The sequence below is a fragment of the Naegleria gruberi genome (assembly GCF_000004985.1).
Source record: "Naegleria gruberi genomic scaffold NAEGRscaffold_8, whole genome shotgun sequence".
In the NCBI taxonomy this organism is placed as follows: Eukaryota; Heterolobosea; class Eutetramitea; order Acrasida; family Naegleriidae; genus Naegleria; species Naegleria gruberi.
In genome coordinates, this window is record NW_003163319.1 from 729,175 (window position 1) to 742,059 (window position 12,885).

The 12,885-nt window shown below is 35.0% G+C and overlaps 7 protein-coding genes across 7 annotated transcripts; all 7 read left to right on the forward strand.

Annotated features, from left to right (window-relative positions):
* Positions 1-490: 490 nt before the first annotated feature.
* Positions 491-2,368, forward strand: NAEGRDRAFT_78626 (DEAD/DEAH box helicase; the record flags this gene model as incomplete). The annotated part of the gene is made up of 1 exon (XM_002680724.1): positions 491-2,368. One exon carries the CDS (start codon positions 491-493, stop codon positions 2,333-2,335), a length of 1,845 nt encoding a protein of 614 aa, XP_002680770.1. The 3' UTR covers positions 2,336-2,368.
* Positions 2,369-2,637: 269 nt separating this feature from the next.
* On the forward strand, positions 2,638-4,248 carry NAEGRDRAFT_44345 (uncharacterized protein; the record flags this gene model as incomplete). The annotated part of the gene is made up of 3 exons (XM_002680725.1): positions 2,638-2,803; positions 2,891-3,414; positions 3,532-4,248. 3 exons carry the CDS (start codon positions 2,638-2,640, stop codon positions 4,246-4,248), a joined length of 1,407 nt encoding a protein of 468 aa, XP_002680771.1.
* A 530-nt stretch (positions 4,249-4,778) lies between these two features.
* Positions 4,779-6,731, forward strand: NAEGRDRAFT_63986 (uncharacterized protein; the record flags this gene model as incomplete). The annotated part of the gene is made up of 1 exon (XM_002680726.1): positions 4,779-6,731. The coding sequence occupies one exon, from the start codon at positions 4,779-4,781 to the stop codon at positions 6,729-6,731; it is 1,953 nt and encodes a 650-aa protein (XP_002680772.1).
* Positions 6,732-7,845: 1,114 nt separating this feature from the next.
* On the forward strand, positions 7,846-9,381 carry NAEGRDRAFT_82992 (enolase; the record flags this gene model as incomplete). The annotated part of the gene is made up of 2 exons (XM_002680727.1): positions 7,846-7,879; positions 7,945-9,381. 2 exons carry the CDS (start codon positions 7,865-7,867, stop codon positions 9,379-9,381), a joined length of 1,452 nt encoding a protein of 483 aa, XP_002680773.1.
* Positions 9,382-9,572: 191 nt separating this feature from the next.
* On the forward strand, positions 9,573-10,208 carry NAEGRDRAFT_63988 (uncharacterized protein; the record flags this gene model as incomplete). Its single annotated transcript, XM_002680728.1, has 1 exon — positions 9,573-10,208. One exon carries the CDS (start codon positions 9,573-9,575, stop codon positions 10,206-10,208), a length of 636 nt encoding a protein of 211 aa, XP_002680774.1.
* Positions 10,209-10,316: 108 nt separating this feature from the next.
* NAEGRDRAFT_63989 (uncharacterized protein) lies at positions 10,317-10,862 on the forward strand (the record flags this gene model as incomplete). Its single annotated transcript, XM_002680729.1, has 1 exon — positions 10,317-10,862. The coding sequence occupies one exon, from the start codon at positions 10,317-10,319 to the stop codon at positions 10,860-10,862; it is 546 nt and encodes a 181-aa protein (XP_002680775.1).
* Positions 10,863-11,191: 329 nt separating this feature from the next.
* NAEGRDRAFT_46771 (uncharacterized protein) lies at positions 11,192-12,346 on the forward strand (the record flags this gene model as incomplete). The annotated part of the gene is made up of 1 exon (XM_002680730.1): positions 11,192-12,346. One exon carries the CDS (start codon positions 11,192-11,194, stop codon positions 12,344-12,346), a length of 1,155 nt encoding a protein of 384 aa, XP_002680776.1.
* Positions 12,347-12,885: the final 539 nt, after the last annotated feature.

Genomic DNA, 12,885 nt, shown 5'->3' on the forward strand with positions numbered 1-12,885 from the left:
AATAAAAGATAATCACACTATTCAACTTTAAATTTTCGAAAGCATAGAATACAGCCCACCATTTCAATGCATTCTTTATTCTGTGCCTGAACCTGTGTGACAACCCAATTTTGTACAGACACTTTGAATTTTCCTGTGAATTGGACATAAAACTTGATGTGCGATTGTATACTATTTGAGGATTGTTAGATATGGAATCAACAAAGATAAGTGGTAATTATCTGGCTGCAATTATGTTAGAAAAAATGTCTCAATCTCTTACACTTGTATTCTTGTGAAACCTTAATGAAATCAGAGCATGAATCAACAAATTTATTAAAATAATAATAAAAAAATTGTCAAATAATACCTCTTAAATGTTGATCATATTTGAACCCATTTTACATTCTCTTTATATTCAAAACTTTTCATCCCTAAAGTAAAAGTGAAAATTAACTTTACACCTGCTATTCAAAAATTTGCTTGAAAGTAAAAAAAATTGAATTAAAAAATGAGTGAAGTGAAAAGAACCCCAAAAGCCTTCAAGTCATTGGCCACTGCTCCATCTTCTTCGGATGAACCATCTTCATCAATAAATACACCAAAGAAAACACCATCTTCATCAACCAAATCCACACCAGCAAAACAAACAACAATACTAGCAAAATCTACACCAGCAAAACAAACCCCAAAAAAGAAGGAACAATCCGATAATGTAGTAGAAAAAACCACTCCATCAACTAACACCACCACACCAAAGGAGAAACGTAAACAAACAGAACAAAAACAATCGGCAACAAAGAGAAAGTTTTCCGAAACTGATCTCGAAAAAGAATCAACAACAATAGAACAACAAGAATCAACAAAAACCACCACTGTTGATGATATCAATACTGTTGGTGATAACAAGGCTGACTCATCTGTTATTGATACATCAATTTCATTTGCTTCTCTTGGACTTTCACAGGTTTTATGTGATACATTGAAGGAAATTGGATATAAACACCCAACCAAAATTCAAAGAGAAGTTATTCCAGTTGCCATCAAGGAAGCATTCCATGACGATGAAACTGGATTTACTAAATATAATGATATTATTGGTATTTCTGAAACAGGTTCTGGTAAGACTGCTTCCTATGTTTTACCAGTTCTGGAAAGACTTTTACAATTGAAAGGTGATCCATCACCATGTAGTGCTCTTATTTTAGCACCAACAAGAGAATTGGCTGTACAAATTCAAGGACACGTAAATGCATTAGGTAGTAAGATTGGTATCACTTCAACAACCTTAACAGGTGGTACAAGCATTGCCAATGATTCTTTGCGTTTCAAGAAGAATAGATATCACGTAGTTGTTGGTACTCCTGGAAGAGTTTGTGACTTGTTAGAATTCGGAAAGAGTAATTTCAATTTGAATCATACTAGATTTTTAGTTTTGGATGAAGCTGACAAAATGTTGGGATCTGAATTTGACAAGTGGCTCACTACCATTTCTGAAAAATTGAGAAGAAAACAATGTACAGTCTACTTGTTCAGTGCAACCATGACTACCAAGATTGACAAACTCTTAAAATTGCATCAAATGACTAATCCTGTAAAAATTCAAGTCACAAGCTCAAAATACCACACTGTCGATACACTCACTCAACAATACCTACTCTTACCTGAAAAGTATAAGGAACAATATTTAGTATATTTACTCAATGAAAATCCTGGAAAGAGAATATTAGTTTTTGCTGGACAAAACTCAACATGTATCTTATTGAGTATTTTATTGAGATCTCTCAAATTCCCTACAGTTCCACTTTCTGGACATATGGACGAAACTCACAGACAACATTGTCTTAGAAAATTCGTATCTGGTGATAGACCAATTCTTGTTGCTACTGATATTGCTGCTAGAGGTTTGGATATTCCTCTCGTAGATATTGTTATTAATTTTGATATTCCAGTTCACTCTAAGGAATACGTTCACCGTGTAGGTAGAACTGCTAGAATTGGTAATCAAGGTCTTGCTGTCACTTTTGTTACTCAATACGATTTACAATATTTCCAAAAGATTGAAGCTCTCATTGAAAAGAAGATGGATGTCTGTAATGTTAATAAGGAAAATGCAATGCTCTTAACAAATACTGTTTCACAAGCATTGAAATTGGCCAAGAAGAAGATGTCTGACATGGAAAAGGGTGATATGGCTGTCAAATCTGATGAATTTACCGAAGAAGAAGAAGTTTTGAACAATGCCATTAGATCTCTTTCAGCTAAGAGAGCTGGTGCCAAGTCAAGTGGTAAAGGATCATCCATGGCTAGTAGTGGACCAGGTAATCAAAAGAAGAAGAGAAAGCAACAAAAATAAATTAATTTGTACAACTGGCTTGTTAATGCAAAAGTAAATTATTTATTTTCTCTTCTTCAGATCAGCATTGCAGTATTCAAATGAGTAATTCATCATCTCAATTTTTTGAAAATGAAAAATTCAGAGCGTGCGCATAAATATTTCAATAATGCGCACGATGCTAAGCATTAAATATTTTCACTTCCACGTCCAAAAGTTTCCCGCTAAAAATACTCTGAGGATACTCCATTTAAAAACCTCAAGCCAAGCATTACTGACAATAACCAAAATAACAAAGTGAAAAAAAAAGACAACAATAGAAAATGTCTTCTCAATACATGTATGATTTAATTGTAGTAGGTGGTGGAAGTGGTGGATTAAAATGTTCTAAATTGGCTGCTGATCTTGGTGCCAAAGTTGCCTTGTTGGATTATGTTAAACCATCCTCCCAAGGAAGTACTTGGAAGATTGGTGGTACTTGTGTTAATGGTATGTAGTGGATTGATTAATTGAGATGGTCAACTAATGATTTTAATATTTTGTACATGCATGTTTGTTCATAATTGAAATGATCAGTTGGATGTATTCCAAAGAAACAAATGCACTTTGCTTCAGAGATGGGTAACAAGATCAGAGAGGCCATTAACTATGGATGGAAATTGCCACTTGGTCTTGGTGAAGCTCCAGAGGAAGACATGTTCAACAATTTCCCTCACAATAAGAGAGGTGAATTCTTTGATTGGACAACTCTCGTTCAAGGTGTTTTAAATACAAGATCTGGATCTAACTTTGTTTACAAGGGAGAATTGAGAAAGAGAAAGATTGATTTCTATGAAGCTCTTGGTAGACTTGTTGACTCTCACACTGTTGAACTTGTTGGAAGAGTTGAAAGATTGACTGCCAAGTATATTTTGCTAGCTCCAGGTGGAAGACCAAACGTTCCAAGAGACATCCCAGGTGCCTATGAATATGCCATTACCAGTGATGATTTATTCTCACTCCAACAAGCTCCAGGTAAAACTCTCGTTGTTGGTGGGTCATATATTGCATTGGAATGTGCTGGTTTCTTATCTGGATTAGGATTTGATGTTTCTGTTATGGTTCGTTCAAGAATTTTGAGAAGTGAAGCTTTTGATGCTGAAATTGCTTCAATTTTGCGTGAATCTATGGAACTTCATCATCATGTCAAATTCTTGGAACCATGTATTCCCGTCAAGATTGAAAAATTGGAAAATAATCAAAAGAGAGTTACATTTTTGAATGCTACTGAAAATAAGGAATATACGCAAGACTTTGATACTGTCATGTTTGCAACAGGTAGATATGCTGATGTTCAAGGTTTGAATTTGGCTGCTATAGGAGTTCAACATACTAAGGAAGGTAAAATTATTGTCAATGACGAAGAAAGAACTAGTGTTGAGAGTATTTATGCCATTGGTGATGTTATTGAGAATGGTCACAATTATGAATTGACACCTGTCGCCATTCAACAAGGTAAATATTTGGCCTATCGTTTATTCAAGCCAGAAGAAATCAATAAGAAGGTTGACTATGATTTCGTCCCAACTACAGTCTTTACCCCAACAGAGTATGGCCTTGTTGGTTACAGTGAAGAGAAGGCCAAGAAGGTATTTGGTGAAAATAATTTGGTAATCTACAAGAAAAAGTTCAATATTTTGGAACACAAGATTGCAGAAATTGGAGAGAAGGGTTTCGTCAAATTGATTTGCGTCAAGAATCAAAATGAAAGAGTTGTTGGCTTGCACTATTTGGGTCCAAATGCTGCTGAGGTCACCCAAGGTTTTGCTTTGGCTTTAAAGAAGGGGTGTACTAAGGAGGAATTCGATGATGTGATTGGTATTCACCCAAGCAATGCTGAAGCTTTCATGTATTTGGAACTTGGTGTTTATGAAGATAAGACATGTTGTGGATAAATAGATATTTGTAATTACAAATATCAAAGAGCTCTTTAATGTAAATAAACAATTTTGAAAAATCTAAAAACTTTACTTTATCATTGTGTTATGGTCTTAATGACTACAATTGAGGTACCAACTAGTTGGCATTTCTCGATAGGTATAATGAAGTCATGTTCCTGTTACTGCATTAGTTTGTTCTCATAATTGTTACATAGAACAGAAGGAGATAGAGATTGACTAGTGTTCGTCGTTTTTTGCCGTTACACAATTTCAATTTCAATCGATTATTTAACGATGGCTGTTACATATTTCTCCCGCCATTTTATTTACAAGTAAAAACCTATCCGTTTTAACAACCTTATTTTTTGAAAACAATCGAAAGAAAAAGTCTCGAAAGCACCTCAAACAACATCACTCCCTTATTAATTTATTAATAATATATTAATATACCATCTACAACAATTCAAGAGAGATCATCGTACAATCATCGTCATCATCAATACTAATCCTTCTATACAATATAATTATTAATTTACATCAACAAGATGATAAACAGAAACCGAAATTTGGGATTAGGAGTAGGCCCCACTACGTCCAAACCAACAACATCGACAGCAGCCCTAACCAAAAGGTCAAATATACCTGTCTCTTCTTCAGCAAGTTTTCCTCTCTCTAGCAGAAAGAATCCAATAATACAGGAAGTTGCTGATAAGGGTGGAGTAAAAACTGTCCTCACTACATATAAGCAAGGTGAAATGTTGGGAGAAGGAGGTTTTGCCAAGTGTTACGAAGTAACAGACTGTAGTTCTGGAGCTTCATTAGCAGCAAAGGTAATCCCAAAGACTTCCCTTGTAAAGGAAAAGACAAAGGAGAAACTAATGACTGAAATTAAGATTCACAAGAAGATGAACCACAAATACGTTGTTGGTTTTGAAAGGTTTTTTGAAGATTCCCAAAACGCTTACATTATGCTAGAAATGTGTCATTGTAAATCATTGATGGAACTCATGGAAAAGAAGAGAAGACTCGCCGAGTCAGAAGCTCAATATATTTTCTACCAAGTACTCTCTGCTGTGAGGTATATGCACTCTTGCAGAGTAATTCATAGAGATTTAAAGTTGGGTAACATTTTCCTGGATAAATATATGAGAGTCAAGATTGGTGACTTTGGTCTTGCCACTGAAGTAAATGGCCAAGAGAGAAAGACAACTCTGTGTGGTACTCCAAATTATATCGCCCCAGAAATTTTAGAGAACAGAGGCCACTCATACGAGGTTGATATGTGGTCATGTGGTGTCATTCTGTATACTCTCCTTATTGGTACACCACCATTCGAAACTAGTGATGTAAAATCAACATATAGAAAGATTCAAGAGAACAGGTATTCATTCCCTCCTGATATTAAGATTAGCGAGCCAGCCAAGAAACTCATCAAGAGACTCTTGAGTTCAGATCCAAAGAGCAGACCAAATGTAGAACAATCAATCAATGATGAATTCTTTAAAACTATGAAATCTACTGGATGCCCATCCTCACTGATGAAGTATGCTCAAAGCTACTGTGGTCAAGACGTCAAGAAGAACCTAGAAGTCCTTCAAAGAGAAAGAGAAGAAGCACTGAAGAGAAAGCAACAAGATGCTGAAGAAGGAAGCACTAGATCTTCTGAGGAAAGAGCTCCACTCAAATCAATTGATCCAAACATTCTCAGTGCAAGAGGAAAGGAAAATGGAGTTCTCGACAAGTTATTCAAAAAAGTCTTGCCAAAGAAGAGGGAAAGTGATGAAAATAGCAGACCATGCTCAAGTAGATCTACTCAGCCTCCACTTTCAGCCAAATCCAAATCGCCAGTCCCAACCTCAACAAGAGGATCACCTTCCAACTCTGCCTCTCCAAAGTTGAAACCAACAAGGTTGTCTTCACGATCTCCAGTGCCAAGAACAAAGGTCGTCCACTCAATTGACTATCCAGATTATGGTCTTGCTTATCGTCTCAGCAATGGATCCACAGGTGCCTTCTTTAATGATTGGTCCAAGATGGTTCTCTCTGCTGATAAGAAACGAGTTGACTATTACGAATTCCAAAAGGATCAAGTGCAACCATTTGACAAGCAATCCACTTTTTCTCTGGTTCAACACCCAGAAGAATTAAAGAAGAAGATTACTCTCATTAAATTCTTCAAAGGTGTCTTGGATCAAGAAATTAAAAAGACTGGAAAACCAGAGTTATTGGAAATCTCTGGAGAGGACTCTAATGTTTATGTGAAGAAGTATCACTCAACCAAACAAGCTACTGCCTACAGATTGAGCAATATGGTTATTCAAGTGAGGTTCCAAGACAGTGCAGAAGTTTTGCTCGCAAACAGCTCACATGTTGCCATCTTTACAAACACTAAGGGAGAGAAGGAGTACATTCATGAAGATTCCACTGCTCCAGAAGCTCAAAGATATATCAGTCTCGCTAAAGATTATATTAAGGAATTGAAAACAGATTCCCGCTAAGCTTTTTAATTCGCAGTGACACCATTAAATTGGCTGTCACTGTTTATTGTAAAAAAAAATAAATAATATACTATTAAATTCAATTTAATAATTGCATTTAAAATTCTAATAATAAAAAATGAGCAAGGCCAATCAAACACAACAGAAGCAGGACAAGGTTAACAATAATAATAACGCAAAGACCAATAAACAAGAACAAGCAAAATTAAAACAACAACAGCAACAACAACAGAAAAAGAAGAATGTAAAAAAGGTGAAAAAAACCATGGCTAACCCGTATGAATACAAATTCAAAATTCTGTCATCGGAACAACAGAAAAAGGTCACAAATATGTATGTAATTTAAATTGGTGGAATTTATTGGAATTTTGAAAGAATCAAGGATAATATTAATGAATTGGACATTATTTTAGATGTAAATAGTATTGTGGAGAAATTATCAAAAAATTGCAATGATATTGAAATTTTAATCTTTCCAGATGCACATCATAAACAAATGATGAATATCCAAGTGGATCATATTAAAATTCAGTGTGGATACTCATCAATACCGTTCATTAATTTAGATATGAGTTTGGAGGAATTTTCTGACATTTTCAAGGAGTGCACCCAATTCAATCAAGTGCACAAGAATAACGTCATCAAGGTAATTGGAATAGTGAAAAACTCAAAACTGAGAGAAATGATTGAAAAGGATAATGAATTTGGACCTGCAATATTGTCAAATGACTTGTATTTTAAAGTTCCAACAATGAATTTTAGATTTATGGATACCATTGTTGAAGATGTCTCTCCAATATATCCTAAAAGGAATAAAGCTTAATTTCATTTCATATCCCTTCAAATTAATTTGAAGTTTACAATGATACTACTTTCTTGTATGAAACTTTTTCATGGAGGATAACTTTCTTAATTGAAGAAATAGTATTAAACAATTCGGTTTAGTTACTCTCCATCTACTTCAAATAGCACACTTAGCACAAACAGAATATTTTCTTTTTTAATCAACTTGGTCATTTGAAAGAGAGCAACACAAATTCGTAAAACGAACCAAAAAGGACCTTGCCAAGCAAAAAAGCATTTTTCTCTTGATCAATTTTTTTTAAGCCACAAAAAATACAACAACAATAACCATGGACAGACAACCAGTAAGTTTTTTTAAAGATTTTCAGTCGGTACATACCAATCAAAATTATTTATTAATCAAATACAGATTAGCGAATATCTTCAAAACAACAATCTCCAAAAGTTGGTAGAAGATGCTTTAAATGAATGCTACAATGCTAATGCTTCAGATGTTCATTCCTTCCTCGGAAACTTCTTCTTGTCTCGTGGTAAGAAGTCATCTGGTCAAATTGATAAGATTGTTGGTAGAGAAATTTTGGACTCTAGAGGTAATCCAACTGTTGAAGTTGACGTTTATGTTAATGGTCAAAAGAGACCAATTGCCACTGCTTCTGCTCCATCTGGTGCTTCAACTGGTAGTAATGAAGCCCACGAACTTCGTGATGGTGATAAGTCAAGATTCCTCGGAAAGGGTGTTTTGAAGGCTGTTAAGAATGTTAATGAAACTCTCTCAAAGGCTGTTGAAGGTAAATCACTTGATAGTCTTGCTGAAGTTGATCAAGCTTTGATTGATGCTGATGGTGATGAATTGAAGAGCAATTTGGGTGGTAATTCCATTACTGCTGCTTCATTTGCTCTTGCTACTGCTGGTGCTGCTGTTAAGAATGAAGAATTATTCTTGTATTTGGCCAATGCTTTCCACAATGGAAAGACTGAAGGTTTAAAGTATCATCTTCCAACTCCTATGGTCAATATTTTGAATGGTGGTAAGCACGCTGGTGGTCGTCTTCAAATTCAAGAATTCATGATTTTGCCAAAGGAAAATCAATCATTCCGTGAAAAGCTCAGATGTGTTGCTGAAGTTTATCAACATTTGGGTAAGATTCTCGTTGAAGCTGCTGGTCCAAGTGCTAAGAATGTTGGTGACGAAGGTGGTTTTGCTCCAAACTTGGAAACTGCTGATGAAGCTTTGAACTATATTGAACAAGCCATTGTTAAGGCTGGTTATAAGGTTGGTGAAGACGTCTTTTTGGCTTTGGATGCTGCTTCAAGCGAATTCTATGATTCTGAAACTAAAAAGTACGAAATTACTCAAGGAAAGGATTATTATACTTCCGAAGAAATGGTTGAATATTATGCCCAATTAGTCGAAAGACACCCTGCTATCGTTTCTATTGAAGATGGTTTGGAAGAAAAGGACTATGAAGGATGGAAGAAGTTGACCGAAAGATTGGGCTCAAAGATCATGTTGGTTGGTGATGACTTGTACACTACTAACACCAGATTGATTAAGCAAGGTATTGAAGAAAAGTGGGCTAACTCTTTGTTGTTGAAGGTTAACCAAATTGGTTCTATCACTGAAGCTATGAATGCTGCTAGAATGATTTTCAATGTCAACCAAAAGGTCATTGTTTCCCACAGATCTGGTGAAACTGCCACTAATTTGATTGCTGATTTGGTTGTTGGTATTGGTGCTACTCACATTAAGACTGGTGCTACTGCTAGAGGTGAACGTGTTTCCAAGTACAATAGATTGTTGCAAATTGAAGAATACCTCGAACAAAATGGTTTGCTCTCTCAATAATTTTCTTTTCTAATTAAATAAAACAATTGTAAAATTAATGTAATTTATCTAATGTTTAAACTGATCATTTCTACGGTTCGTAATTGCTTTCTTAATATTTGATTGTGTCTTGTGACATGAGCGCCATTAAGATTGGCGCCAAAACCAATTTTAAAAAAAGTACAGAAAAAAACCACCATCAAATAAGCAACATGAATAATAGTAACAAACAATCTTCATCAACGGAAAGACAATTTAATCAAGTAACTCTTCAAAATAGTAGAGATCAGAGAAAAGCAGAACGGGATAAACATTCTCTAGAAAGAGGACGACTTGCAAATAGGAAAGAGGGTTTTCAAAGACACTCACCCTCAACAAATCCTCTCGAAATGATGGAATCAGCAGTTGGTTTTGTTTCTGATGCTAAACGATTTCACGGAGATAGTGCAGGAGAGGAGAAGGCAAAGAGGGATATGGAAGTAAATCGAGTCAAGAATATTACTGAGAGAAAGAGAAATGAATTTACTCAGAGAGAGCAGGAACGTCTTGAAAAGAGAAAGGAGGAATTTGAAAAACAACAAAAGACATTCGAGAATAGGGTTGGAACTGAAAAGAAGAATCAAGGATTGGCAGGTTATAATATCATTACAAAACAACCCTTAGATGCTGAACACCGAAAATTACAAACCTATGAAGATCAAATGAGACAATATAGAGGAGCTGTCAGAGCAGATTTACTGTACCAGAGAGGATCAAGTACAGGTTGTAATCCAATCACTGGTGATCCTCTTCCTCAAAGAGTTAACATTCCTCAAAAGCCATCATTTGATTCAAATAAATTTTATTGAAATAATAATGAGAATTTCAAATCACACAAATTGTTTCTATAATATATTATGAATTTATTATAAAAGGGATTGAAAATAGATAATAATACTAAAAATAATATTAAAAAAATGTTAAAAAAACTCTTTCCTTCAAAAATTGCTAACAATGATCGTATCGGATTTGGGTACTTTTATGATAGATATTATACCAATGCTAAAAGACCTGGCATGAAAATCTTCCTCTTCTATGCAGCATTTATTGTATGCAATTATTATCCATGTAAATTCATCTACCGATATATTTATGAGCACCCGTACTGGGAGAAGAGACAAATTGAAAAGGATAAACAAAAGGAAATTAGACAAGCCATACTCATGTCTTCAAGTAGAGACAGAAGAGAGGATTTACGTGATTTTTACAAAGAGTATTACCTCACACAATTATTAATTAATTCTTCCGATAATCATACTTCTCAATCACCATCCAAACATTCCGAATCACCTTCATCCAACAACTCTACTTCCCAACAACATGACATCATTAGCAAGGAAAATGATGATGCCTTGCTTCAAATTATCAAGACATGGAATGTAATTGGAGAGGAAGAGTCAAATCTAATTAGTAGAATTATCAGAACAAATGAAGTTCTCCAGCTATTTCCAAACAGAAAATGAGCTTCATGGCTAATTAGAAAGTATCCATGCTCAATATTTCCCTTTTTGTAGAAAATACAACGAGTAAGCAACTGAAAAATTTCACCTATTGCAGATTATTGCAGAATGGGATTGAAGCAGAAAAGCCTTTGGCAAATTGATTTTGGCATTTTTCTCTTGCCCAAAAAAATTCTAATTTTGATTTGTGACTGGAAAGGGTTTGGTACAGTATCATTTTTAGACAAGTTGCATTACTGTGGGATGCACAAAACATCAAATGAAAATTATCAATAAAAATTGCCCTAATTGACAGTTGGCATTTGCTTCAAGTACTGCGCAATACTTCAATCATGCAACAAAATAATGGCCAGAAGCAACAAGAAACTGTTTTACCAAGTTTTCATTCATTGATATCAACATTGGGTGTTTCAAATGATTCAACTTTACCTTCCATCAACATCAACACAAGTACTTGGGATAGACAACAACCATCAACGAGTTGCATTAATCCATCTCTTCCCTCATTACAGTCATCGTTAGAACAAACTACCTTAGAATGTAATTATAATAATGGCAATATTGGAACATGTATAATAGATTCACCTTCAGTGAGTTTTCCAACATGTCCATTCAATTATCATTCCACTCAAGATTCTCAATTGTCTTCGCCTTTTCCACCTCACTACTGCCACAATCCATTTACCCCATTGTACAATTCCTCTCATAACCAAACACAATATCAACATGTTACACCAATCATTTCAGCAACCTCGTTATTGCTCTCTCCAACATCACCTCCTCAACAACAATACCTCACCACTCAAAACAACACACTCCTTTCATCACCTTCAAACATGAATCAACAACCACAGCTTAACAATAGTCCTATAAGGAGTAGGCGAAGAAATAATTCACCTCCAATAACACCTAATACAGATGCGCTCATTGAATCACAACAGAATAAGAAGGAAAAGAAAAAGCAAATCAAGTTTATGCCAAATAACAATTTCAAATCATTGAATTCATCCTCTCAACCTCAGCTACCAAGACCTCCTTCAGTTGATGCTGATGATGTAGAGGTAACCAATGTAACATTCTCTATGGAAAAGCAATCCCAACCTAAAAAGAAACGAAAGGGAATTTTTCAATCAAAAAACTCGAAACTTTCTCCCATTGTAAATCAATCAGAAAGTACTAACGATTCAGATTACAGTTCAACAGGATCTTATCCCTTTCAGAATGGTACTACCAATGGTCCATCAATCTCAACAGATAATTCCTCACAAAATGTTTCAAATCCAACACAGTCCAACAATATAATGAATAGTGGACTGTTTATGGAATTTATTGGAACTTCCACAAAGAAGAGAAAACAATATCGAGATATTATCAATTACAAGGATGAATTCTTTACAGATTCTTACTCAGCTGAGAAGAGATTAAGAGAATCAAGCACAAAATATCGATCCAAGCAACCACTCAATCCTAACAATAAAGAAAAGTAACACTTTGTTTTTTGTGAAACAACAATCAGAGCTCTACTTCAAAGTTCAATATTGATAGGGAATTGTAAACACCAGTGCGACGCTTATTTATTCAAAGTACGCACGCACCACCTGGACATTAAATTGCTTAACATCTTTCTAGGAATAAACACAATCAAAAAAAATGTCTCTCGTTGAAAAGTATCCACTCGTTCTCTCTGCCTCTGCTGTTAATCTTTTGTATTATATTTATACTGCCTTGAGAGTTGGTAATGCTAGAATCAAGTATGGTGTTAAAGCTCCTGCTGTTACCGGTATGTAGAGTTTGATATTTTGATTATTAATTTTGATCGGAATTAAATTTAGGTCATTTGGAATTTGAAAATGCTTATAGAGTTCAAATGGTCTTGAATATTTGCCAGTTACCATGTCATCTTTGTGGATTGCTGCTTTGACCTCTCAAAATGATGCCTTGGTTGGTGGATTGGGATTGACCTATGCTGTTGGAAGAGTTTTGTATGGTATTGGATATCCAGCTAAGAGATCTGCTGGATTTGGAA